Source organism: Calonectris borealis, chromosome 26, assembly GCF_964195595.1.
Source record: "Calonectris borealis chromosome 26, bCalBor7.hap1.2, whole genome shotgun sequence".
Classification (NCBI taxonomy): Eukaryota; Metazoa; Chordata; class Aves; order Procellariiformes; family Procellariidae; genus Calonectris; species Calonectris borealis.
The window spans coordinates 2,430,714-2,456,468 of NC_134337.1; the positions used below are offsets into that span (position 1 = coordinate 2,430,714).

Below are 25,755 nucleotides of genomic sequence, written 5' to 3' on the forward strand. Positions count from 1 at the left end.
GGTTGCCTGCAAGGAATTTAACCTGTGTCCCAGCCCCGCGCCGAGAAAAGCGAGCTGGGGCCATCCTTACGTGCCTGCTGGAGCAGAGACTGGACTCAGGGAAGCAACCGGAGCGCTGAACTAAGAGCTGTGCTCTGATACGTGAGGAAATGGAGTGTCCTTGCCTGCTGCTGTTTCCAAAGCCCTTGGCTTGTCTCTGCTGCTCCATCCTGCTCAGTCGAAGTTGTAATAAAGGCAAAGATCCTAAAATGACGGGGGGGGAGCGGGTTAGCCCCCCGCTGCGAGGCCACGCTCACACCGTGCTGCGGCTGCTTCTGAGAGCCCGAAGACTGAAGGGCCGCTGTCCTCTGCTCCTGGTCTAACCAGGCATCGGGCGATCGCTGTGCCCCCGCGCGGGGCCGCACCCCAGCTGTCCCGGTGCTGCGCAGGGGACACTTCTGACCTTCCTCCCCTCCGGCACCTGCGGGAGCAAAACAAACCTCCTCCCTCCCCAGTCCTTTAACCCGACCCATCCGCAGCGGGAGGTTGGCTTTACGCCCCGAGACAGACCCGCTGTAGGTGCACCCACTTTCTGGGTGCGATCGTGACAGCTAGAGGCTTGGGTGGGTCCACCCTGAGCCCGTTTGTGGTCCCTTCACACCCACAGACCACCCTCCCCGCAAAAAGAGAGCCCGTGCGAGGTGACCCGCTGCCTGCCCTGTCCCTTCCCATCCACCCTGTCCCCTCCGGCCCCGCTCAGCGCCTCGATGCCCAGCACGGCCGAGCTGCGAGTCCCAGGGACAGAGATGTACTTCTGCAAGGTCCCGCCGAAGGTGGAGAACAGCCCTGGGGGGAGGGAGACACTGGAGGGGCTCCCTCGCACTCCCCACAGCTGCAGGGAACTCAGAGGGTGACCAAGGTCTGGGGAGATCGGGGGGTGTGGGGACCATCACGGTGGGGCAGGATGAGCTGGGGACTTGGGGGTCACTGGGCTGCAGAACCACGGGTGGGCAGCGTCCCAGGCTCCTGTCCCCGACGCTCAGGGGCAGAGGGTGCTGCTGCCCCACTGCCACGAGCCTGGGAAGTGCTGGGGACAGGACAGGGACACGGCAGGGTCGTGTCCTACCTGCTCGTGGGTGCAGCCGGGGCTCCTCTCCCACACTGCTCCCAGCCCAGCAGCTCACCCGCCCGCAGGAGCCCGTCCCGGGCGCAGCACGCCTGCGGCCAGGGCATCCCCGAGTGCAGCTCCTGGAAGCGGGAGCCATTCCCAAAGACTTCAGCTCCTAAAGCGCCACAACACAAGAACTCAATCGGAAGGGAAACGCCATCAACACTCTGTCAAAATGGGGGGGACGTCGCTTGGGGAGGTGACAGAGGGAAGGGGAACAGCCTGGCACGTGCTCGGTGTCTGTCTGGGGTCCACAAGCCCCTCATCTGCGTTTGGGGTCACCCTTGACAGGTCCTGTGGGTGCTCCACACACCCCCCACAGCCCACCAGGAGCCTCCCAGCTGCTCACCATGACCATGAGAGTGTTCCAGGCGTTGGAGAAGACCTCAGCACCCTCGTCCCTGCGGTAGCTCCTCCGCAGCTTGGACAGGAAGAGCTCCGGCTGGATCTGCGGGATCGGTGCCAGCTGCGAGCCCTGGAGGACCAGTACCAGGGACGGGGCCTTGGGGGCTGCACACCCGCCCTAACCCACCCCTGCCCGGCGCCACGCTGCCCAGGGCGCCAGTTGTCTTCGAGGGGACATGGGGACCCACCCATGGGACCCACCCACCCGCGTTCGGGCTTGAGTCAGGGTGCTGGTGATGAAGGTGAGGGTGAGAAAGGACATCCCCACACCAGTCCCAGTCCCCTGGGGGACTCACGGCCATGATCCATGGCATGGCGGAGGGAGGAGAGGCGCCGACCACACCGGGCACGGCATCAGGGCATGGGGACGGTACCTGTGTCCAGTGCACCAGGAAGAGAACAGCCCCAATGAGCTGCGTGATGAAGATGAGGCTCACGAGGATGAAGAACTGGAAGGCAGCGAGATGAAGGAGTCAGAGACCAGCCCAATCCCACGGGCAGCTCACTCCCGCTATTCCTCCCCTCCTCTGCAGCCAGCCCTGCTCGTGCCCTGTGCCCCTGAGACCGGCGGGACACAGGGGACGAGTGCGCAGCTCCTGGGGACAGATGCCACATCTCCGAGCACTGCGGCTGCAAGGCGGAGGGTTAAAAACAAGCACGGGCTGCCAGGATCTGGGGATGCCAAAGAAATTGGGATGTCGGTGCTCAGAAAGGGGTTTCTAACCCTCACCATTGAGAGGAAAAGCTCAGAAATGCCATTTGGGAGAAGGCAGTGGCTTCAGAGAGAAGTGACCCCACTCAGTGGCTTTATAAAATCCTCTGGGCTCTACATTCAAAGATTCACAAGGCGGGGACTGGATTGGGATGTGCGCTGAGGGCTGACGGGGCCAGGATGGGGAACACCGGGCTTTTGGCTCCTCTGAGCCCTGCATCCCCCAACACCTTCCATCCCCTGGACCCTGCATCCCCCAACACCCTCCGTCCCCTGGTCCCTGCATCCCCCAACACCCTCCATCCCCTGGCTCCCCGCATCCCCCAACACCCTCCATCCCCTGGCTCCCCGCATCCCCCAACACCCTCCATCCCCTGGTCCCTGCATCCCCCAACACCCTCCATCCCCTGGCTCCCCGCATCCCCCAACACCCTCCATCCCCTGGTCCCTGCATCCCCCAACACCCTCCATCCCCTGGTCCCTGCATCCCCCAACACCCTCCATCCCCTGGTCCCTGCATCCCCCAACACCCTCCATCCCCTGGCTCCCCGCATCCCCCAACACCCTCCATCCCCTGGTCCCTGCATCCCCCAACACCCTCCATCCCCTGGCTCCCCGCATCCCCCAACACCCTCCATCCCCTGGTCCCTGCATCCCCCAACACCCTCCATCCCCTGATCCCTGCATCCCCCAACACCCTCCATCCCCTGGTCCCTGCATCCCCCAACACCCTCCATCCCCTGGACCCTGCATCCCCCAACACCCTCCATCCCCTGGTCCCTGCATCCCCCAACACCCTCCATCCCCTGGTCCCTGCATCCCCCAACACCCTCCATCCCCTGGCTCCCCGCATCCCCCAACACCCTCCATCCCCTGGCTCCCCGCATCCCCCAACACCCTCCATCCCCTGGTCCCTGCATCCCCCAACACCCTCCATCCCCTGGCTCCCCGCATCCCCCAACACCCTCCATCCCCTGGCTCCCCGCATCCCGCAAGCTCCTGCACCCCGCAGCCCCCTGCCCACCCTGCTCCCCGCATCCCGTGCCTGCCTTCCCACCCGTCCCCCCTCACTCACCGCCAGCAGCAGGGGCCGGCTCCAGCGCAGGCCCTGCAGCACCCCAGGGAGCCCAGCAGTGAGAGGGCGATGCCCACGGCCAGCAGCAGGTAGGCGCCCGCGCTCAGCGCAGGTTTGGCAGCCACGATGTCCTGGAAACCAGCCGGGTCCCCGGCCACCCAGACCCCCCCGCCCACCAGGCACGTCCCCCCAGCCTGTGGGACACGCTGCGGTTATGGGGTGCAGGGACCGGCCCCAGGCACCCCATGGGGACTGGGGGTGCTCTAACCTCTGCTGGGGTCCCCCTCCACCCCTCCGGAGCCAGGAGGACTCACGAACACCAGCACGTTGAAGATGAACATCAGGTGCTTCAAGCAGCTCAAGACACCCATGGGGATGCGGCGGGGGGGACACAGCAGCGTTCGTCCCCGCGGAGGGGAGAGCAGAGCCCTGGCCACAGCCAGCCCCAACCTGTCCTGGCTCCCCTGGCTCCGGTGGGACACAGAGCTGCCCCCATCCAGCAACGCAGCCCCCCAAAATCCCCAGAGCATCTCCCATCCTCCGCCATCTCCCACTGCACCCCCAAAAAGCCCCAAACCCCATGTCCCCTGCAAACCCCGCCATCACTCACCCTGCGGGGACAATGGGTGACCCAGGCGCCTCCCACCTGCCCGGCAACGGCAGCGCCTATTTAATGCCGGGAAGGTTGGAAAATCCGTCCCCCCCCCTCCCGGTCAAGGGAAACCCCTTCCAGCGGCAGGAGCATGGATGGTTGATGGGGAACAGGATCCGCCATCCGGGCGGCGGCGGAGGGGAGTCTCCGGCCCCGGCTGTCGTTAGCGGAGGTAATTAAACCTCTGGGCAGGGAAAGACGAGCTGGCCCCGACAGGCTGAGGGCGACCTCGGCCATCAATTATTGCTGCGGACATTTGCTCTCCGGGGCTGTCAGCAGCCGGGGAAGCCCTCAACGGCCTTCAGTGGGGACCCGCGTGCAGTCAGGGCCGTGCCAGGGTGGCCGATGGCCACTGGGGACAGAGGGACGGGGACGGACGGATGACGGGGCCTCTCCGGCCTGGGCACCCCTCAGGGCCACGCTGCCGTGGTAACGGGGCTGCAGTGTCACTGTAACCACAGGCCTAAGGGCGGCGCAGGCCCGGCCCTCGCCCCGCGGGGGTCTGCCCCCCTTCCCGGTGCGGCCGTGGGGTGCGGAAGCCCCGGGCTCTCCCCCGTCCGACCGGGCCCGCCCGCCGCCATCACGGGACTCCCGGAGGTGGCGCTCCCGGCGCTGCGCCCCGCCCCGCCCGTAGGGGGCAGCCGAGCGCGCGGCCAGAGAGACGCGCGGCCGGGCTAGAGCGCCTCCCGTCGGCACGTCAGGCCCAATCGCAGCGGCCGGCAACCGGTGGGGCGGGGGGAAAGAGAGACAGACAGCAACTTCGGCCAATCAGAAAGCGAGACCCGCGCCGCACCCTGCCGGTCCGGCCCGGGGGCGTCGTCGCCGCGCGGGGCGGGGCCTCGCGACCGGAAGCGGCCCGTTCCCTTAGCGTCGCTTCCGGTGCCGCCGCCGCCGCCCTGCGCGGGATGTAGCGGCCGGTGAGTGCGGGCGGGAGGGGACGGGGGCGTCCGGGCGCTGCCCCTTCCCCCGGCGGGGGGCGGCGGCCTCCGCCCTGCAGGTGCCCCGGGGGAGGGCCGGGTCCGTCGGTCCCAGCCCCCGGGGAGGGCTCGGCCCGGGGCGGGATGCGCGGCCGTCGGTGCCCGGCCGGGCCCCGGTGACTCTCTTCTTCCTCCCTCCCCAGCGCGGCGGCACAAGGACGCGGAGGGACCTGCACCGGCTGCCCTCGGCCACCAGGACCGACCCCGCCGCCCCCATGGCGTCCCGCAAAGCCTCCGCCGCCGGGCAGGGCAACGGGCTGGCCGCCGCCGGCCGGGAGAGAGCCCACCTGGAGCTGGCCGAGCTGGGGCCGCTCCTGGAGGAGAAGGGGGACCAAGGAACCGCCGGCTCGGCCAGCGTAAGCCCTCCTTCGCCCCCCGAGCGGGCGCCTCGCTGGGGTGCCCTCCAGAGCCATGGCTGCGCCCGCTCCTCCTTGCTCAGACTCTCTGCTCCGTCCTTGTGGATTAACCTAGGAACTTGCCCGTTATCCCATTAGCAGCTTGAAGGATGCAGGCCGGCCGGGTGCGTTTTGCAGAGCCCTGAGCCTAGTCGTGGCTTTGTGTCAGCGCAGAGAGGCTGCGAGATGTTTTGCTACCCAAACGCTGACGGTTTGGCTGGTCCCTGCTCTGAGCTGGCCCAAAAACTTCTCCTGTCGTGCAGGCGCAGATCTGCGACAGCCCTGGTGCGGAGATGTCAGCCGAGATGCGCCGTCTCCGCTGCTCGGAGCGAAGGGGTGTTCTCAGTCGCGCAGCCTTACGGCTTCCCAAACCCGCTAACGGAAAAGGAGGAGAGAGGGAGCTGAGCCGGGAGGGGCAGAGTGTTCCCAGCCCGGGAGGGTGCCGGGGAGCCGCTGCCTCCGCTCTGCGCTGGGCCCACAGCTGAGGTGGAGAGCCGGGTTTCCTGGCTGGGCCAAGTGACTGTTCCAGCCGTGGTTGTAGGGATGAAAATCCCCCACGGTAATCCCACCTTTCAACAAGGATAAATCTGGGATTAGCCTGTCCAAGATGGTTAAGACAGTAACATGTTGCATAAGCGGTGGTGACCGGCGGGTCCTGCCTGTCCCCTCGGGAAGGGATGAAGCCCCGGGTGCTCTCAGAAGGGACTTGCCGCTCTCCGCACCCTGTTTCTCCTCCCGTGGGCAGGAATGATTTCCTCCTGACGTTTCTCCCTCTAGGCTGAAGACCCGCCATGCCCAGCGGCCCGTGAGGAAGAGGAAGAGGTGGTCCGTGTGCTGACTCTGCCTCTGCAGGCTCATCACGCCATGGAGAAGATGGAAGAGTTTGTGTATAAGGTACGGGAGCCTGTAGAGATTCCCCGATCCTGATTTTGGAGTATTAATGAGGCCCAGATGCCCCAAGCCTGGGGCTCAGGGTGGCGGGCAGGGGCTGGGACGCGTCGCTCTCCCGGGGCTCCATGCGGCTTTGCCGGCGGTCTGCTCCGGCTCCGCTCGCCTGGGCCCGCTCCCAGCAGCGTCTCCCGGGAGCGGTGCGGGAAGGGGATGGCAGTGGCTGGGAAGCGCCGGTGGGTGTTGGAGGTTTTGCCCAGCCGTGCCGAGGAGCAGCGACCTGGGGAGCAGCCCGTGCGTTCCTCTAATGGGGACCGGGAGCACCAAGCACCGCTGCTGGTTTCACCCGGTGCCTGTCCTCGCGGTCACTGTGCTTCCGTAAGCGGTGGCATCGGCTGAGGGCCAGCCCGGTTCTGTTGCCAGCCAGGGCTCCCTCTTCCCTGACCAAAATGGGAGTTTCCCACTGCAGGGAACAGTTACTTCGGATGCAGGAGGGTTAAACCTGAGGGTGCAAATCGCCTCTGGCTCCCTGGGGGGATGTGTGGGGAGTGCTCTGCAGGATGGGGGTGCTTAAGGGATCCCACAGGCTGCTGGTGTTGCGAAACTGCACTTCCTCTCCCCGAGGAGCCTCACGGGGCCTTTTCAGCCCTGGCTGTAGGGAGGACTCTGCTGGGCTTGTTCCGCGTGCAACTTTAGGCTCCCGGGGTGAGTAAACGTGAGCCTTTGGGCTGGCTCGACGCTCTGGGGGCCACCAGCGCACCTTGGCGTGTTGCAGGTGTGGGAAGGGCGCTGGCGCGTGATCCCCTACGACGTGCTGCCCGACTGGCTGAAGGACAACGATTACCTCCTGCACGGACACAGGCCTCCCATGCCGTCCTTCCGAGCCTGCTTCAAGAGCATCTTCCGAATACACACCGAGACGGGCAACATCTGGACGCACTTGCTAGGTGACTGGGGGGGTTTGGTAGCCCTGGGGCCGAAGGTGGGCTTGGTCCCCATGGACAGGGCGGCCTTTTATGGCCAGGACTTGCCTGGGGTCCTCTCCGTGCCCGGGGCCTCCCTTTGAGGATCACATATCCCTGCCCGGTCACGGGTCGCGAGGTGCCCGAGAGCTCCCGGAGCTCCTTGGGTGACGGGAGACCAGGGCGCTTCCTCACCGCGGGGCCCCAGGGCCGGGCTCAGCGGCGGTTTGTGGTTTTGCCGACGCTCCGCAACAGTGAGACGGAGAAATGTGTCCTGGGCAAGACAGGAAAGCCTCGGAGCGCTTTCCTCTGAAACCCAGGGATGGGTCAGCAGCTCTGACCGTGCCCTTGCCCCCGGCTCCGCTTGTCTGCCGTAACAACAGCCTCGGCTAACGGCCCGCTGCCGGGCCAGCCCCGGGTGTGACTGAGCACCTCCAGCTGCGCTACGAGCAGGATGCGTCCAGGGCCCGCCTTGCAGAGCACGGCCAGGGCCGTGTTTCTCCTGGCTCTTCGCTGAATTCATTCGCTTTCCTCCTGCCTGACTGCCCGTTTGCTGTGTTCCCTGCAGGTTTTGTTTTATTCCTCTGCTTGGGGATCCTGACCATGCTGCGGCCCAACATGTATTTCATGGCTCCTCTCCAGGAGAAGGTGGTGTTCGGGATGTTCTTCCTGGGAGCGGTGCTGTGCCTCAGCTTCTCCTGGCTTTTCCACACTGTCTACTGTCACTCGGAGAAGGTCTCGCGGACTTTTTCAAAGTGAGTCAGCACGAGCGCGGTTGTGTGGTCCCATAGGAGGTTTTGAGTTCTCGCTTCCTCTTGGAAAGCGCCGCGTTCCCAAATGTTTTATCCTTGGGGGAAGGGAGCGTTCACCGAATCCAGCGTGGAGTTGAGAGGGAACCACAGCTGGGTCCTGGAGGGCTCTGCCCTGTGCCTGAGCCCCTTAAATCCGCCAGCTCAAATGCCCTCAGGGGGATGGTAAAGACGGGGACCCTGGGGACCCGCAGCTCCCAAGGGAACAGCCGTTGTGCCCCTCGTAGCAGTGCATTGAGGAAGGGCCTCGGTCTCATGAGACACGGCAGTTTAGCAGTTTCCAGTTTACTGGATGCTTTCAAAAAGTCTGGTTTGGATCCAGTTTGGACTGAAACCAAATTGAAAGAAACAAAACAAACAGGATTCCCGGCAAAGTGGAAAGGCTGGGCAGTGGCCGAGGTCGGTGCGCAGGCTGCTCTTAGAGTTAAGCTCACATCAGCCTTTACGGCGCAGGCAGGGCAGCAGCGAGGCTTTCAAATAAGATCTTGCTCACGCAAGTCTGTCAAAGGCATTTACTTGGGTGCTGCTTGCTGGGAAATCCTGCCAATCTCCTTTGCTCAAACCCCAGAGATCCTGTGGGATCGTGTCTGCAGAACAAACTGTGCTGCCGTGCCCTCAGCAGAAATGTCCTTGCGTACCGGGGAAGGCACTTGCCACGGCCGCCGCGGCGGTGGGGGTGACGCAAGCGGCTGCCTTTCGGCGGTGAAATGGTTCCTGGATCGATAAATCGAAAGCACTTTGCAGCGGAGGATAATAATCAAATCCTTATACGCAAGGACTCGTGCCCGCTGCATCCTGCCGCGGTGGTTTGAGTGCACGGCCGCTCTCGTACCCAGCCGGCTCCTGTTCATCCTCTGCGCTGCTGCCGAGCTCTGCTGGCATCCCCAGAAGCTGCGTACGTGCCCAGGCCCTTTCTCATGTCCCAAATCGCATTGATGAGACCGGAGCGCGGCCCTCCTCCCCTCTCTGGACACACAGCTTCACCCACGGGGCCGTGGTGACGCCATTTGGGTGCAGACGGGCTGGAGGGCACCGACACACCGTTACCAAGAGGACGCAAGGAGGGGGGTGGATTTGGGGGCTCGCCTGTGACTCTCTGTCATTGCACCCCGGCTGCAGGTTGGATTATTCAGGAATTGCACTGCTGATCATGGGGAGCTTTGTCCCGTGGCTCTACTATTCGTTCTACTGCTCCCCGCAGCCAAGACTCATCTACCTCTCCATCGTCTGTGTCCTGGGCATCTCTGCCATCATCGTTGCTCAGTGGGACCGGTTTGCCACCCCCAAGCACAGGCAGACAAGAGCAGGTAGGAGTTCTCCCTCCTCACTCCGAGCCCCCAGCCCCGGGAGGCACTTTGGGAAGATCCTGTTGTGGGATGGCTCTTCCCATTTGGGAAGAGCTCTCGGCATCTGCAGAATTAACTCCCCCAGAGCGCCCCACGGCCATGCAGCAGCTCCTGGCAGGGAGAGGTCTCCTTCCTCCTCTCGCTGTGCTGGGGATTTAGATCCTCCGCTGAGCAGGGCCCGAGCTCCGCCTGGCACTCGACAAGCCTGAGGTTTGGAGCAGACAGACAGCGTTTAAAAATAGCCCAGTAAGTGGCGGCTGGGTGGCCTGGGGCTGCGCCGCGCGACGCCGCCTTCTCCGGGAAGCAGTTTGGCAGCGTGAGCCCACAGAGGAGGAAGAGGTTCCCTCATCTGTCCCCTGCCAGTTACACGCTGGCACGTACCTGCCTTCCTGGGGGCTGCAGGGCCACGCTCGCACCCTGACTCGCCCCCGCTGCAGCCTCTGCAGATTAAATCAGCCTCGCTGAGCACCAGTGAGCGTGGAGAAACGCCTCTGCCCGCCCTCACCTCCCCGGGGGGGCTCCTGCAGCTAAACGTCTCTCGCAGCAGCGTCCTAGCTACGTGACGAGAGACGACGCTGAGCTGGAGGCCGGGCAGCACCGCTGGCGCGTGACCCACGAGACCCCCTCGGAAAAGGGCAGGGGACGGGGCGGGACTGCCAGCCCCCACCGCTCCCCCGCGGCAGCGCTGGCGTTGGCACGCTGGCAGAGATCCCAGCCGCCCGCTCCTGGAGGGGGCTGCCGTCCTCCCCCGGTGCGAAGCGAGATCCTGCTGCGAGTACAAGCTGCAGCCTCCCTGGGCTGGTGTCTCGCTGCGGTGCCGTTTGCTCTCTGCCAAACTAATTAGATGCCAGAGCTGAAAATTTCAGCACTGCTAATTAGCACCTTCCCCTTGTGCTCCAAGCAGCTTCACTGAACAAATGACTCTGGCAAAGCCTCTCCTCAAAGGGCTGGCTGGGGCTGCTGCGTTCCTCACGCCTCATCGGTGCCATCCGAAGGGCTGGCACCTTCCAAAAGAGCCGTTCCCGTAGCCAGGAGCAGGAGCTGCCGCAGCCCTGCCGCTGGTCGGAGAACGCGTGTCTGCGCAGTGAGCTCTGCCCCGCGAGCACTGGTTTTGACCAGGAGCTGTAGATCCTTCGTTTTGTGAAGGATAAATGCCGCGGGGGTTGGATAATCCAGGACCGAGTGAGGAAAAGCTGTGGGTGCCTCCAGGAGCTTCCCTTCGCGCAGGGCGAGGCCGCGAGGGGAGCTGGCGGGGAGGAGCAGCGCCCCGTTTGCTGATCTCTCCCTCTCTGCCGCAGGCGTCTTTCTGGGGCTGGGGCTGAGCGGCGTGGTGCCCACCATGCACTTCACCATCGCCGAAGGGTTCGTGAAAGCCACCACCGTCGGCCAGATGGGCTGGTTCTTCCTCATGGCCGTGATGTACATCACGGGCGCGGGGCTGTACGCCGCCCGCATACCCGAGCGCTTCTTCCCGGGCAAGTTCGACATCTGGGTGAGTGTGGGACGAGGCGGTGAGCGGGGCGCTTCGGGGGCGAGGCTGGGGAGGGGGGAGCGAGGGTGGTGAACTCTGAGACGAGGAGAAGGCGGCTGGGGGTGTCCTGGTGCGCCCCAGCGCCTGTGCTGGCAGCCAGACCTCGAACGGCTGCTGCGAGCAGGCAGGAGGAAAAAGTACAGGGTGGAAAATGCTGCCTGGGAGCAACGAGGGGGAAAAAGTGGAGCTCAGAGGACGGTCCTGGGGCGGTGCAGAAGCAGCGAGGAGGAGGAAGAGGAGGAGGAGTTCCTGGTGTTGCTTTGTCCCCTTTGGTCTGGTCTAAAGGGCTTTTTCGCTTCCCCGCAGTTTCAGTCACATCAGATCTTCCACGTGCTCGTGGTGGCTGCGGCCTTTGTCCACTTCTACGGGGTGTCGAACCTGCAGGAGTTTCGCTACGGACTCGAAGGGGGGTGCACAGACGACTCTCTCCTCTGAGGGCGCCTGATTTTAGTACAAGCTTCCTAAGTGCTTTTTAAACTCTGTCTTTGCTAAAATCAAAGGAAGACTCAAAACTGTTTGGGGTTGTTGGTTTTGGGTTTTGGTTGTTTGTTTTTTTTTTTAAGGAAAAGAAAAAAAAAAGAAACAGAAAAATTCCGTAGCAAAGTTGTCGACCAAATCCTCACCCCCTTCCCCACGCACTTTGCTGGGGCCGAGGGAAGGCGACGCGCGCCCCGGCAGCCAGCCCTGCCGCGCTCTCGCGGCCTCGCCCCCTCCAGACAGTGTTTTAGCTGCACCGGGGTCGTCCGACCTTCCCAGGCATGCCGATTTCCAAAAGCAAAGGGTGCGGGTACCCCGCTCCCGGCACAGCCGAGCACCCCCTTCCCGAGCTCACCGCCGGCGCGAGCGGAGTCACGCACTACCAGGCCGAGGGCCAGAGATTTTCGCGTACCCCTCGCAGCAGAGCTGCCTTGCTGGGGGCAGCTCTGCGGCCCCCAGTGCTGCTGCCCAGGGCACAGGCACAGATTCACGTAACTTAAGTTTTAATTGTCTTTTGTTTTGTTTTGTTTTCCTTGACAAAGTAATGTAAACAGAAATGAGAGAATATTTAATATTTAATACTAAGCTTTAAAAAGACTTGCTGCCACCGCAGTGTACTCGGCTCCCTCGCTGTCTGTGGTAGTCAAGGAAGGACAGTGTGTTAGGGGAATGTAGAGCTGCTGTAGCTGATTGAAATAAAAAGGTCAATAGTTCAGTGTCGTGCTGCTGGTGTCCGCCTCGTTTTTTGGGGTGGGTGTAGAGAAGTTGCTGGGGGTGTGGGCTGTGCCTGGGGAGCGCCCGTGAGGGGCAGCGGGATCCCTACGGCCAAAATAAAACACAGGGAACTCTTGGGTGTTGCGGAGATGACGGGAGGAAACGCTTCCCCGCTGGGCGAAGGCTGGGACCAGCGAGGGCGAGGAGGTGCGATGTGAGAGCGAGGGGCTCGCGGCCGGTCGGAGCTGCAGCCCGGGGCGCGTGGGGGGGCGAAGGACGACGCCCTGAGCCTGAGGCTCCTCGTGCAGAAGTGTCTGAGCGCGACCGTCCAGCGCAGACGGTCAAGGGGGATTAGAGGGGAAGAGCTGAGCTGGGTAAAGCCCCTCTCAGGCAGCCGAAGCCCGTTACCTTACGGAGGGGTGAGGGAGGCGCGCCTGGCAGGGCCGCCACAGCCGCTGGCACGTGTCCCGCTCTCCCGTGTCCCGGCTCTCCCGTGTCCCGGCTCTCCCGTGTCCTGCTCTCCCGTGTCCCTGCTCTCCCGTGTCCTGCTCTCCCGTGTCCCTGCTCTCCCGTGTCCCTGCTCTCCCGTGTCCTGCTCTCCCATGTCCCTGCTCTCCCGTGTCCTGCTCTCCCGTGTCCCTGCTCTCCCGTGTCCTGCTCTCCGTGTCCCTGCTCTCCCGTGTCCCTGCTCTCCCGTGTCCTGCTCTCCCGTGTCCTGCTCTCCGTGTCCCTGCTCTCCCGTGTCCCTGCTCTCCCGTGTCCCTGCTCTCCCGTGTCCCTGCTCTCCCGTGTCCTGCTCTCCCGTGTCCCTGCTCTCCCTGGCAGCCGGGGAGTCGCTGCTGCTGCTGCAGGGAAGGGTTTTTGAGATGTTTGGATGTGGCCTGGCTTTGGGGACCGCGAAGGCTGGAGCCCCCAGGGTGGGGAGCAGCAGGTTCCGCTGCTGCAGCTCAGCCTACGAGAGGTCCTGCGCACCCCCGTGTCCCACCCCGGCCAGAGTCTGCTCCCCACCAAAGCACTGGCGGGAGAGGTCAGCCAAGCGCCCCAGGCCGCCCCAGGGGATGACTGGGCCGAGTCATCTCGCACAGCTCAGCGGTGCGAGGGCGTGCACGCAGATTTGAACAGTGCCCGAGTGCTCTAATCCTACATAAAGAGTACGGGAAAACATCTGGTGATTAACACGCAGATTTGGATACCCGGGAGGCTCCGCAGCTGATGAGAGCAGAGTGTAATTCCCAAAGACCAGCGACTCGCCCACTCCCCTGCGGCTGGGGTCTCAACCGGGAACAGGAGAGAGCCCTGGCTGAGTGACACAAACCAGGAAAATTGTCTTGACGATTCGCCCGAGGAACCAGGTAAGCAGCAAAGGAAGACGAGCCTTCACACACACACAGAGCGTGCTTTTGTGCTTCAGGTTTTTGAAAATTACACACCAGCAGCAACTCTCCGAAACAGTAAGGTACCAGAGACACAAGCCCTGGCAGTCCTGGAGCGGTTCTAGGACAGGCAGGGGGGTGGAAACAGGAAAACGTCACTTTTACAGGATGACAGGACATAGGAGATGGTCAGGATCGCGCACTTGCATGCACGCTTCGTACAATCCTCATTCACCCATTTGCCAAACGGTACTGTGACCACTTCTGGGTTATTTTCATCCTCTCCTCCTACTACATGGACTGACTTAAGTTTCCTGACAGAGATCACGCTCCTGCCTGGGCAGAGGAAAAGCCACGAAGCGGCTCAGGTAACATTACTCAAGTCCTTCTGAATATGGATATTCTACCAGGACCTGCAGCAAGCAAAACTATTAACTAGTATTAACAACAGAAAATCTCACTGGATGTTTTTTAGGCAAGAGGAACATGCCTAAACAACCGGGGTTTAAGAACAAAAACATGGAGCAGATGTTTTAATTGTGCTTAGGACTGGATCCGAGGCGAAAAGGCAAGAGGCTGCGCCGGCAGCAGGCGCAAGGCTTCCCCCCCCACCCCCACAGGCCTACGCGTGTTCTGTCGGGGGCTCCTACCCACGTCTCACCGCAGTTCTAGGAGGGGAAGCCGTTCCTGCCGCGAAAGCCACGGTAAGCAGCAGCAGAGGTGAAGAATTAGTTTGCTGCCACCTCTTGCTAAAAGGGGCTCAAAGCTTTTGCGGGTTTAGGGGAAGGCGGGTTTAGGGGAAGGCGGAGGTATGCTGCAGCCTGCGGATCCACAAAAGGCAGATTCTGCTTTAACCAAAGAACTTAGGCTGCATGGCGGTAACATAGAAAACAAAGAACAGCAGTGAAATACATGTTGCTGGAAGTAATTTTCACTGGCTTGCACATTCTCCCAATAATATTGACTTTAGGAATGTAAAACTGCGTGTAGATGCATTATTTTCCTTAAGCTGAAGTATGTGTAGCAACCTAAATCCGATGGGGAAGTGGCTAAATTCCAGCTGCGTTCACTGTGGATGCTCAATGCCACATCCCAGAGAAGACTCCAAAGACTTTCACTTCAGTCCATGTCCAAAGGATGACAAGACTCCATTTGGTCCTTGCCTTAAATCAACATGTATTCTATCAGACATGTATTAACGTTACAGCAATGGAATCTATCATGAATAAATAGATTTGTCATCTTCTAAAAGTTCCCCTGTGCAGCTTTACGCTGAAAAGTGCTGAAGGTCCTCTTGGCATGGTTTGCGTAAGAGACTACCACTGGTGTAAAAACATATCGCGTCTTGGTCCTCCAGCATTTTAAATTACAGCTCAGGTACTACGTGAACTAGGAGAATGAGGATAATCACTGGTATTGCCTGTAGTCGCCAAACGGAGAGGGCTGCAACTGGGAGGGGTCATCTGAAAACTGAGGGCCTGCGAATAAGGCAAGAGAAAAAAAGGCAAATAATACAAAAAGACGAGGTTCTTCCTACCAACAGCATGAAACACATTCACAGCATTTTTATTACAAATCCCCTCTAAAATTAATGAAGCCAATAACAAGGCTTTACATTGGATATTTTTCCATTCAAAGAAGTTCAAGAGCCTTATGCATTGAGGAGAGCCTCAGTCCAATACAGAATGTACTTTTATCTCCTTTACTAATGGGGAAATGAATCAGAGCAGCGAGAGGGAAACATTTTCAGTCACCTAAAGGAGCTGGAAACCTATGCCTTATTGCCCTTCAGTTGAACTTGGCCACTCTGTAAAGGTTTACCCACGGTGACTTGCCTGACAATAAAGCAGGCCAGTGAAACGGAACAAATCATTGTGCAGTCAGCTTCCCGGCTCCTCTTACTGACGTTCTGCTGGAGGGAAGCAATACGTTTACTGTATGCCGATTTTAGAGAGAATAAATTGTAACGGGCAGATGATACCCTTTCTCCAAAGCAGATTAATTTTAAAATGTCTTTGTATTAAGAACAGAAATTGTTATAAGTTAGACTGAACAAAGAACGTCAGCGAACAAACCTGAGAGAGGAAGCCTCTCAGGAATTAGTGGCTTGCTATAATCCTTTCAACACTAGTGGTTTTGTCTGTATTCCTCCCAAAATAAGGTGGGGCGATAGAGGTGTTCAGTATTTTGCACGGGCAAGTATTGACACAAACGGTTACCGACTCAGCTGACACCTCAGCTTGCATTTTACTTAGGAAAAAAAAAAGGGGGGATCTAGTTTTTGAAGTAGGTTAGAAAAAACACGCCACCACCACCCACCCCTTTGAAATCTTTTATCTGTATCTGCCCGCTGGTCGTGATCACCTCGTTTAAACCAGGGCTGCCCGCACGTTCGCTCACAGAGCACAGCTGGCCTGCCAGCACCATCCCTCTCGCCCGCAGCTCGCTGCTTGCTGTTCCCTCCACCCTCTTGTGTCACCCACCACCGACTAAAATACTGCTGCCACCATCTGAAGGTCGCGTGGCCGCATCAGGGGACAGGGCAGAAGACACGGGCAGCAGGGACGTCCCTGCCTTCAGCCACGCAGCCTCCAGTCGCCCAGTGCGAAGGAGCTGGTGATACTCTTGTCTCATCGGCAAGGTGCGGCTCCTCCTTGCCTTTCTACAGCCTTAGAAGCTGCAAACCGGCAGAGCAGATTTACTCCGCGGTAAGACTGATGACTGGAAGAGGTACGTTAGTAAAGACCACACTATAAAAGCCTTGCGATACCATAGTCTGATGGCTCCTTACCGTTTGGAAACTGTGTGGAGGCAAATCTCGTTAACAGAATACCAGCTCCTTCAATTAAAGCTAGGAGAATTCCTCCCATCGCAGCAGATCCGACCATGGCAACAGGTCCGTCTAAAAATAAAAAGCACAAAACACTTTTTACTTCTTCGGTGCATTGCTTTGCATATTATAGCTCTCTTTCTTTAGTTATAATCTCTCCTATAAGCAGACTCAGAAGCAATAATTTTGCATCCATTAAGCCTCATTAGCATCACCAATAAAAGGAGAATTACTGGGCAACTCCCCCCCGCCCCCTTCCTCAAGGAAACAAAGGAACACCGGTAATGTTTGAGAACATAATTATTACTTTCATAAGCACACGACAAAAGTTTTGGATTATCTTTCAATTTCTCTGAGAAAGTAAAATTCCAATTTGGGTATCACTATAACGATGAGTACTGTACATTTAGAATACAGAAGGTTTTCAATTAATATCCTCCCCAGTGCTCCGTTCCTTACTTCTTGCAGCTAATATGGCTCCAGTCAAGGCTCCGCTTGTGATTGAATTCCACGGATCTTCCTTCCCTCTCATTCTGACCATACTGCAGTCAATCATGGAGAAGAGACCGCCCCAGACAGCAAAGCTACCTGTTAAAAAAAAAAAAACCCACAAACAAAAACCAGTTTAGAGAAAGCAGCCAAGCCGGCCACGCTGCAGCCTTATAATCAAGAGATGGTGTGGTATTAGGGTGCTTGCTTTCAGACATGGAAGCATATTCAAACCCACAAAGAAGCAAACATAGGTTAAAATCAATACTGAGAAAAATTCTCAACTTGCCAGGTGACACACGTTACACATACACTACATACACTTTATATATAATCTTACCAATTTATATTTAATGACAGGAAGCTTATCAAACAGTGATTATAACAGAACTTCCATCCTAATAAAGCAGGATTAGCTCAGGGAACTTTCATATTTTTCACTTTCTAAACATATTTCCTCATAGAGAATGATGCAGAGTAATTTCGCTCCTTATCCTAATCCTGCTCCTGGCATCTCAGAAGATCGGTACTGGTGGGTATTGTACAGCAGATGCAAAGGCAATGCAAGTTTTCAGAATGCAAATCCTGAAGTCTTTTAATGTGTATTATAAATTAAAATAAATATTGATCTCCAGGCTCATTTTGGGAAAACTACTATTTAGAACAAGTTCAGCCCTCCTTAATTTGAGGTGTCTTAATGCTTTATACCGGCTTAATACCAGCTAAAAACCCGGGGGTGCCTCTCTCTGTGCACAGTCACCACAGGCTGCAGCCACAAAGCCTTTTCAGCCCGTGGCCCCCATTTCTTTAGGTAGTTCTGCTGCAGCCGATGTTCCCGTGCTCAACACCACTCTCCCATTTTCTCCTCCTGTAATGTATTAATTCAATTTGCCCGTCAGAACGGCATAATGGCGCGGCGCAGCGCGTGACCAGTGTGACCTTTGAGAGGTCACGATGCCATTTTGACTCAAGCTGCAGTTTTGTGATTTTTAGACTTTTACGCACAAAACTCACTTCACAAAAATGACTGAAATTTACCTAGCTGACCCCAGGGGAACAGTCTGAAATCTTACCCAGACCCACCCATCCACTTCGTTGTTTCTCCAAGTTTGATCATTTCTTCTCATGAGTCAATTTTGTTTATTTTAAAACCCTGAGCACAATACACAGGCTCCCAGGCAGCTCTGCACAGAGCTGGTTAAAATATGCCAAAATTATTAACCCTGGCTTATCACTCCATGAACACAAGCATGTTTCCTCCACACCAAACTAACTCTGGATGCATTTTATTTCCTCATTGCTTGGACTAACAAACCCCACGGAATCACAACTGGCCCACAGCTCAGGAGTCGCTGCACTTGCACCACGATATATTACCAAACTTCTTACCTACCAACAGTCAATTGACTGCAGCAACAATATACAATTAATTACCTCCCAGTTGTGGAGCTCTTGTTCTAATAGCTGTCAAACTTCCCCGCAGCCGGTGGTTTACACCCTAGAATAAAAGAGAAATGAGAGTTAAAATAAAAGAGTGAAGTCCTGCAGCCAGTCTGACTGTACATAGCAAAAACTTGCCACAGGCCCAACATATTTCTAAGCTCCTTCAAACAGCTGTGATCAGGAGCCGACAGAAACTGCATTTTACACGTACGTTAGTATTTATCACTCCCTAATAATATACCTGTCGACTACAGAAATGAATTACAGCCATCAGGCGTTAAACAATTTGAGTTCAAAGTTTGTTTGAGTGGCCTAGTGGGGACTGAACGAGACATTTAAAGTAACACTTTCAGCAAGATAAGCATATTTATTTTTCCCGTGTATCATTTCTTTGTGCCCATCTGATGCCCGGTCACTTGACGCAGTTTGCAGACAGGACACCAGCGGAGCAAAGAGCAACGTCAGGTTCAGGTAACCGCAGGGAGGAGACTCTGTCCGTGGAGGAAAATCCACCCAGAGGAGAGGGCCACGGGACTGCATTAGAGGAAAACTGCATGCTGTTATATTACATTTCCATCAGTATTTTATCTATTTTAGTACAACCACCTCAACCCTGTTGCAGATGCCCACATACCAGGAGCACCATGCTCGGCTGGCAGCAGCACCCTCACTAGTTGTCCCAAATTTAGTCATTCCTGCTGGTCAGGTGGAGTATTTAGCCCTTGTCTCATCAGCCCAGCCTTAGGAGCAATTAAAAGCAAGCAATTCAGCTCCTAAAAGTAGTGCTGAGCCTTCCAGAGTCTAGCACTAAACACGTCATCCAGGACCCCACAGAATTATGCCTAGGTATTTTCCCACACTCCAAGAAGATTTAAAGAACATACAGCCAAGTTTTATTTTTGATACAAGCACTCAGAAGTGTGGACAGGTTTATTTAATATGTCTTAAGCAAAATTAAGAATGTAGTTAAGCATATAATCCTTTCCAAGTTAAGTGCCCGCAGGATCTGACTAGTTTGGGAACAGTTATTTATTTACAAAACTTACCTCAAACTGATGGCTTATTAAGAAATTTTAGGCAAACAAATTGTCACATAGTAACACCAAAAACCACGCAACAAAAACTCCTTTTATATGAAGCCAGAGAGATGTTTTAAAACAAATGTTCAAGTAGAAATAGGATCTGATTTTATCAAATGTCTCTAAAACAGGTTTATAGCAAAAATTTCACAGCAGAAATCCTGAAAGTGGAAACACCTTAAATGACTTGCATCGGCTAAACTTTAACTTTCATGTTTATGAACACTTCTGCATTTAAACAAAACGTGACTATCAAAAAAATCCAGTTAATAAAAACCGTTAATAATTAAGTAAGAGATTAACTAAAGAAAATAATACCCCTAATACAAATCTGACGGAGAAGAAGATTCTTCCTTTGAGTCTTTCCATTTCTTAAAAGAAAGGGAGAGGGGTAGGCCAGAGGAGGAAGAACAGCCCAGGCTTCCCATCTTTACGTGCAGACAGAACCAAAGGCAGAAGATAGCCGACTCGGACACATTCTGCTGCGCCCGCCCATCCGAGGGAGATGTCCCTCAGCAGGAGGGGCAGCCGGCTGCCATCAGATCGAACAGGGAAAGCAGAACTTTTACCCAGAAAGATGAAGGACCCATGTGGATCCTGAGCCGTTCACCAGATGTACGCTCCCGGTTTGGATTAATGACATGCAGGCCATTAATCAGTGCATGGGGATTTCTTCTCCTTTACCTTTGGCTGGCCAGATTCGCTGTTGATGGACAGAGAAAGCAGGACCGCACTCTGAATGCACTCTCAAATGATTTTACTTACCACTGGGGAATTTCTGAACCCCTTGATAGCTTGGAAAATGCCACCTCCTATCGCTCCCATTGTGAAAGCACCTCCGCAGTCATCTACTATCCTCCAGGGACTATAAAGAAAAATAAAGATGAAAATACTGAATTCCATCATGTTAAACCGTGCAAGTAACTGTAATGGATCCACCACTCGTGCATTGAGTGTAACTGGGGTGAAAATCAAGCCTGCCAGCTGTATCGTCTCACATCCAGCTTGCTGAGCAGACGTCAACAGAACACACGCACAGGTAATATTACAGCAAAACAAACTTGAGGCTTGCTGAGAGTCTACCAACCCGTCTCCCTAGAGCGGTAAGCATCAAATATACGGAAGAATTGCCTGAACTCCTCAAACAAGGCAGAGACACGTATTTCCATCATGGAAAACTTCTGCAGAATTCCAGCTCTGCCCTACTTATGGAGCGCAAATAGCTTTAAATTTATTGTTCTCGTTTTTGTCTTGACCTACAGAAAACTTAGACGCAATTCACAGCTGGCACAAAGCACCGCCTTCCTGAATTACTCATGCTTTTCATTAGTTCTGGTTATTTAAATGAGAGACTTCAAAGTCATCTTTTGTTAAACTAAAAAGGTTTTTCCTGATGCAGCCTGGATCTTTGAAGTTCATTCAAACAAAACACAGATCTAGTCAGAGGTCCAGAAGGCCACGATTCCTGCCTCCCACAACACGGAGCATCGAATGTTTCCAACCCGCGAGCAAAAGCTTTGCCACGGAAAAAGCACCTTAGTTGCAGCAAACACTTTCAACAGCGGTGAGACGAGCTTTAATTTGGGGTTCAACACCGCTGCCAAGCACTAGAGCCTTGTAACTCTCTGGAACTAAACCGAACTCCTAAAGTAGGCGAGGACTAACCTATTAACCTCTGTTGCCGCTGCTGGTAATTTCGAAGGATAAAATAACAAAGCTATTTTGTTTCTTTCATCTTATATCAAAATCTTACAGCAGAAGCCAAGCACACAGATTATTGTAACTCCAGCACTGTCAATAACCAGAAAACCTAGCAAAAAACAGACTACAACAACATGCAGGGTCACAAATCTGAACACTACGGCAAGCTCAGGGTTCACATGAGCAAATCACAGACACGAGCATCGATGTGCATTTCCCATTTCACGTTTCTGTTCTGGAGGACTCCCTACAGCATCCAGCTCCTGCACGTGGGAATACATCTTCACTGATCCGTTTTCAATCTGCCACTTTTTTACTTCACAGACTATGCTAATGCTCTTCTGCTGCAAGGAGTGACAAACATCGTCTCTTTTCCCCAGACCCCTCACTGTGCTGCATATTTTGTCACAAGGGTTTTTTTCTTCCTGCAAAAAATTCCGAAATGTGCAGTCCCTCCTCCTACACGTTCTCCCAGGCTCCTCACTCTCATGACCTATTTCTGAATCTCTCCCTACCTCCGCAGTCGCTTTAATGAGAGCGTAGCCAGCTCTGCACGCCCTCTAAACGGAGGTAAATTGCTTGTTTGCACACCTGGCATTGTTCGCTTGCTCTACTTTTGCATCTTGGCATCGCTTGGTTGTTCCAAACAGACCAGAACCCCACCCAAACGTCACCAGTGATCCTCCCCAGTGACAGCTACACCCAGGCCCCAAACCCACACTGATTCAGAAACCAGTGGAAGGATTGTACATTATCCCACCACGCATCACCCTTCTTTTTTATTGCCCTGCCTGTAACATGCTTTCATCTCACATTCCTTACAAATCCCCTCTAGCTTTGACTAAATTAAATAATTTAGCCCCATTTCACATTTTATTTTCCTTCCCCTATTTCCTGCATTTAATGATCAGGAAAAGGTTACAGGCACGCTGTTGTCAGAGATGCCAAGATGAAAAGTGACTGTGTCTTTCTTCTCAGGGTTTTTCTGTTGTTTTGTTCTCCACATCTGTCCAGATTTTGATCGACTCATGAGTAAAACATCTCATCACAAATCTCTTCCTTCGTTAGCTTGCTAACAGTGATCTTGTTAAAAGGCTTTCTGGAAATCTAAATAGATTATGTAAAGTGGTCTTCCTTTACCCACAAGGTCAAAGAATTCCAATTTAGCAAATCATGACCGTTCTTTACAGAAGCTTCGTTAATTAGACCCCTATCATGGAATGCTTTCCTAGATTTTTTCCATCTTTAACCCTACTTCAGATGTCAAGCTCATTAGCTGTTACCTTTGGGGCTCTTAATTTTCCTTCTAAACTACCCTCCAAGCCTCCGCAGGAGCAGCTTTTAAATGAGAAAATGTCTTTGATACCAGCACAGCCATTTCTTGTGTCAGCTCCTTTGAACTCCCGGATAGACACTGTGCGCATCTGAAAGCCGACACAAAACACCCCACAGTCCCTGGCAGCGCTTGACCTCAGTAGAAGAGAGAATTGGGAGAGAATAGAAGAGATTATTCCATTATTAATTTGGCACTTATCTACAAGCTTAGTGTTACTGTTAATTGTTTCCCTGACTTTAAGGGGACCCCTCCCAGTAGGGAAATGATGTGCTCACTGCTACACGCAAGATAAGGTCGGATTCCTACTCCCGATGGCAACCGCGATCACTTAGAGATGAGGAGAGCAGAGGCCAGGGCTTTGCTTACGCCAGGGCCGCGGGGCAGCCGCACACCAGCTCCCCTGACTGGAGAGGCTGAGGATACCCCGCACCCAGAGGGAGCTGCGGTGGCTTACAGCGCTGTTGGGCTGGATAAAAAGAAGAGAGGGTGGCAGGCAGGGCCAGCAGAACGAGGAAAGCCAGCGGGTGCCACGCCAGCTCTGGCTGCCCGCGAGCTCTTAGAGGAGTGAAGCGTCCCTCCATGCTCCACAGCGGCCTGCAGCTCTTCTAACCGCCCATGAACCACCAGAGTCAGAGGCCACCGTGTTTTAAATGAACAAAGCTGCCTCTTCTCAGCGCCGACAGTTCAACAGGGCGCCAGCCTGACGCCGGCTCTGCTGCAGAAGGGGCAGCACTTCACCCTCACCGTCGAACCGTCGTGACATGCCAGCCTGAACAGCCTGACCTCTGCCTCCCCTGACAGCCATTTGGGCTGTTCGAGACTACGCAACGATCCGATCCCTGCTTCCAACTGATCCCTGCTTCCAACGAAGGCGACTGCAATGCAAATTACAGCCAGGTCCTACAGGGTCACCTTCCAGCGAGGTCACGCTGCTCCCAGAAACAGCAACTCCCAGGGGGCTGACACCCCCCACGCTGCTGCGGGGGAGAGAGATACCGAGGTGACCACCAGCAAAACGGGACAAAACAGTGTGGGGCCCCCGACAGCCCCCCTAGAGCTTAGCAGCACAATGTCCCTATCGCGTGACCTTACTAAAGGGAGAATGAAATTATCTGGAGCCCACGGCAATCATTAAATAAATAAAATTTATTTTGCTAACGTCCCAAACTTTGTGCTGTAGAAAGGTGGAGCTGACATTAATGGAGAAACTTAAAATGTGGCAGCAATGTGCAAAGCTTTGAGAAAAGCCTCATAAAGAGGCACGGGTCTCTATTTGCAGAGGCGAGCAGAAGGCTGCACACCTAATCCTGAGCCTAAGCTTTCATTTAAATGTTTTATTACTACAAATAAAACCTTTAAAGTTGCCACCAACGCGGCTGTGAACGTTTACAAAGACGCTGCCGAAACGTGATCGGGTTTAGACGCCGCCAGGTCGGCGGTAAGGCCGCCTGTGCGGCCCGGCCGGCTGCCTTCGGCACGCCGGTGCGCTCCCGCCTCGAGGAGGCGGGGGAAGGAGAAGGGCAGGGTCACCGGGCGCTGAGGGGACGAAGCGTCCAGGGGCTGCAGCCCACAGAGGCCCAGGCGGGCGCAGGCCGCAGGGCCTAGCCGCCCCGCCGGTACCTCCCCCCCTCAGGGAGGCTCCGCCGGGCTCGGTACCGGCGGGGCTCTGGCTACCCAGGCCTCGAGGCACGGGGCAGCCCCTCAGCCGGCGCGGCCCCGCCTCCCCCGCCGCCTCTCCCTCAGAGGGGCCCCGCCAAGGTCACACACCGCCGCCCCCCCGCCAGGGAGCGGCCCCGGGGAGCGCCGGCGCGGCGCGGCGCGGCGCGGCGCGGCCCGGCCCGGCCCGGCCCCGCTCCCCGCCCCTCCCGGCCCCGCTCCCCGCAGCCCGCCGGGCCCCACAGCCGCCGCGCGCCGCCCGGCCGCGGGCCGCTCACCAGGGCTCACGCGCGTACTCCTCCATCTTCGCAGACGCCACCGCCCTCGCCCGCCTTCCCGCCGCGCGATTGGCTCACCGCCTCCCCGCGACGGCCAATGGGGACGGAGGGCGGGACTAGGCGGAGGGGAGGGAGGTGTGCGCGGCGGTGTGGGCGCATGCGCCGTGCCCCCTTCGCCCCGCCCCGCCGGGGGCTGGCTGGCGGCGGCGCGGTGGCGCGGCCTGCGGGCGCCCGCCCCGCCGGGAGGGAGGCCCCGCTCCGTCTGCCGGGCCCGCCCCGTCTGCCGGGCCCCGCTCGTCTCGTCCTGGGCACAGCGTGTGTCCCTGGGGAAGGGGAGAGGGCGCTTAGACGGGGCTGTCCTGACAGGGCCCCCTGAGGGCCGGCTTGCGCGTGCCCCGTGGTGCGGGTCGGGGCGGAGGGGAGGCTGGGATGCAGGGACGGGGGGCGTGTGTGTCTCTGTCAGGGCTAGGCCTCGCGGCGCTCTGACGAAGGCCTGAAGCGCGAAGCAGGTTTTATTTAGCCCTCTAATGAGTAGTGCCTGCGGTAAAAGCGTGAGCGAATCCGAGGGGCGGGAGTCAGCTCTGCCCCTCCGTGAGACTGCAGGCAACTGCTCTGGCTGTAAATGCATCCCGACAGAAAGTGCTGTGAGCGCCCTGGAAGTGGAAGCGGAGAAGGCCAGCGGTACCCGGCTGAGCTGGAGGAGGACGCCCGCCTGGTGACGGAGGGGTCGGTGCAGGGTGACGTGCCCACGCTGAAGGCATCCATCCCACCAGAGCTGCTGAGACACTCGGGAGCGGCGCCCACCTGGCTCCTGATGCTGCTGAATTGGCTGGGCTGACCTCGAGGTGTCTCTGGGGACGCTCCTGTGGGCCGGGCAGTGTGGGCGTGAGCTGGGCTTTGGGGTCCCCCTCAAGAGAGGGTGCCTGCGAGAGGGCAGCTCTCCATGGAGGCCGGGAAGGCAGAGCTGAAAACCACAGAATTTGTCTCTGTGCTGGCAGCAAATGCTAGGGCAGCCTGCAAAGCCCCCGAAGCCTTTTACCACATGTTTGCAAGTGCTCTGAGTTGTAAATCACTTACTCTTTTCACACTCCTAATTTAACCTTACACATCGCACTCTCTTGTAAGGGTAGTAAATCATTGGGTTGTAACGGGCAGTGTAGATTGTGTGCCGAGGCACTTAATTGCTCTAATAAATCATAGGCTGAAGCAATGGAAAGGAGCTGGAATATTCCACCTGCTTTCATTTGCTGTTTTCAAAGGCTTTAAAAGACTTCTTGTGAATGTAAGCCTTCATGGTCTGAGTGCGGCGGCGGCATGTTTTCCCTTGTTGAAGGCAGGATAGGAGCAGAGGGCGATGCAGTAACGGAGATTACCGGGAGGTGGTATTGTGGCTTCTGCTTTGCCCAAGGAGGGGAGATGGGAAGAGTGAAAAATCTCAGCCTTGTCCCAGCTGCTGTAGCCTGGTCGAGCCTGGGAGCAG

The 25,755-nt window shown here is 56.8% G+C and overlaps 2 protein-coding genes, 1 long non-coding RNA gene and 1 pseudogene across 8 annotated transcripts; 1 reads left to right on the forward strand and 3 right to left on the reverse strand.

Moving 5' to 3' along the window:
• Positions 1-634: 634 nt before the first annotated feature.
• LOC142093094 (tetraspanin-18-like) lies at positions 635-3,710 on the reverse strand (annotated as a pseudogene).
• A 1,114-nt stretch (positions 3,711-4,824) lies between these two features.
• On the forward strand, positions 4,825-11,457 carry ADIPOR1 (adiponectin receptor 1). Of its 2 annotated transcripts, XM_075174469.1 has the most exons (8): positions 4,825-4,908; positions 5,112-5,324; positions 6,141-6,257; positions 7,027-7,198; positions 7,782-7,968; positions 9,142-9,329; positions 10,667-10,860; positions 11,206-11,457. In XM_075174469.1, the coding sequence occupies exons 2-8, from the start codon at positions 5,184-5,186 to the stop codon at positions 11,332-11,334; spliced, it is 1,128 nt and encodes a 375-aa protein (XP_075030570.1). In that variant the 5' UTR covers positions 4,825-4,908; positions 5,112-5,183; the 3' UTR covers positions 11,335-11,457. The 2 variants fall into 2 exon arrangements, with proteins under 2 accessions (XP_075030570.1, XP_075030571.1); XM_075174470.1 differs by lacking the exons at positions 4,825-4,908; positions 5,112-5,324 and adding an exon at positions 5,402-5,488.
• Positions 11,458-13,478: 2,021 nt separating this feature from the next.
• On the reverse strand, positions 13,479-24,382 carry TIMM17A (translocase of inner mitochondrial membrane 17A). 5 transcript variants are annotated; one of them, XR_012677403.1, is made up of 8 exons: positions 24,276-24,382; positions 20,070-20,169; positions 18,217-18,280; positions 16,753-16,881; positions 16,255-16,365; positions 15,947-16,140; positions 15,299-15,372; positions 13,479-14,941 (listed from the first exon to the last, which is right to left on the reverse strand). XR_012677403.1 is itself a non-coding variant. In XM_075174437.1 (6 exons), the coding sequence occupies exons 1-6, from the start codon at positions 24,299-24,301 to the stop codon at positions 14,871-14,873; spliced, it is 501 nt and encodes a 166-aa protein (XP_075030538.1). In that variant the 5' UTR covers positions 24,302-24,381; the 3' UTR covers positions 13,479-14,870. The 5 variants fall into 5 exon arrangements, 2 of the variants coding, with proteins under 2 accessions (XP_075030538.1, XP_075030539.1); XR_012677405.1 differs by lacking the exon at positions 15,947-16,140 and having other exon boundaries at positions 24,276-24,381; XR_012677404.1 differs by lacking the exon at positions 15,947-16,140 and having other exon boundaries at positions 15,299-15,375; positions 24,276-24,381.
• LOC142093352 (uncharacterized) lies at positions 18,623-20,063 on the reverse strand. The gene is made up of 2 exons (XR_012677406.1): positions 19,623-20,063; positions 18,623-18,759 (listed from the first exon to the last, which is right to left on the reverse strand). It is a non-coding gene; the product is annotated as an uncharacterized LOC142093352 (long non-coding RNA).
• Positions 24,383-25,755: the final 1,373 nt, after the last annotated feature.

What these genes read in the sequence shown, in the direction of transcription:
- ADIPOR1 (XM_075174469.1), top strand. Translation starts at nt 5,184, where the DNA reads ATGGCGTCCCGCAAAGCCTCCGCCGCCGGGCAGGGCAACGGGCTGGCC. An exon ending in GAACCGCCGGCTCGGCCAGC is followed by an intron (nt 5,325 to 6,140) that starts GTAAGCCCTCCT and finishes TTCTCCCTCTAG; the next exon opens with GCTGAAGACCCGCCATGCCC. An exon ending in TGGAAGAGTTTGTGTATAAG is followed by an intron (nt 6,258 to 7,026) that starts GTACGGGAGCCT and finishes GGCGTGTTGCAG; the next exon opens with GTGTGGGAAGGGCGCTGGCG.
- TIMM17A (XM_075174437.1), bottom strand. Translation starts at nt 24,301, where the DNA reads ATGGAGGAGTACGCGCGTGAGCCCTG. An exon ending in GAGTACGCGCGTGAGCCCTG is followed by an intron (nt 20,170 to 24,275) that starts GTGAGCGGCCCG and finishes TTTTCTTTATAG; the next exon opens with TCCCTGGAGGATAGTAGATG. An exon ending in CTCCACACAGTTTCCAAACG is followed by an intron (nt 14,942 to 16,254) that starts GTAAGGAGCCAT and finishes CCTTATTCGCAG; the next exon opens with GCCCTCAGTTTTCAGATGAC.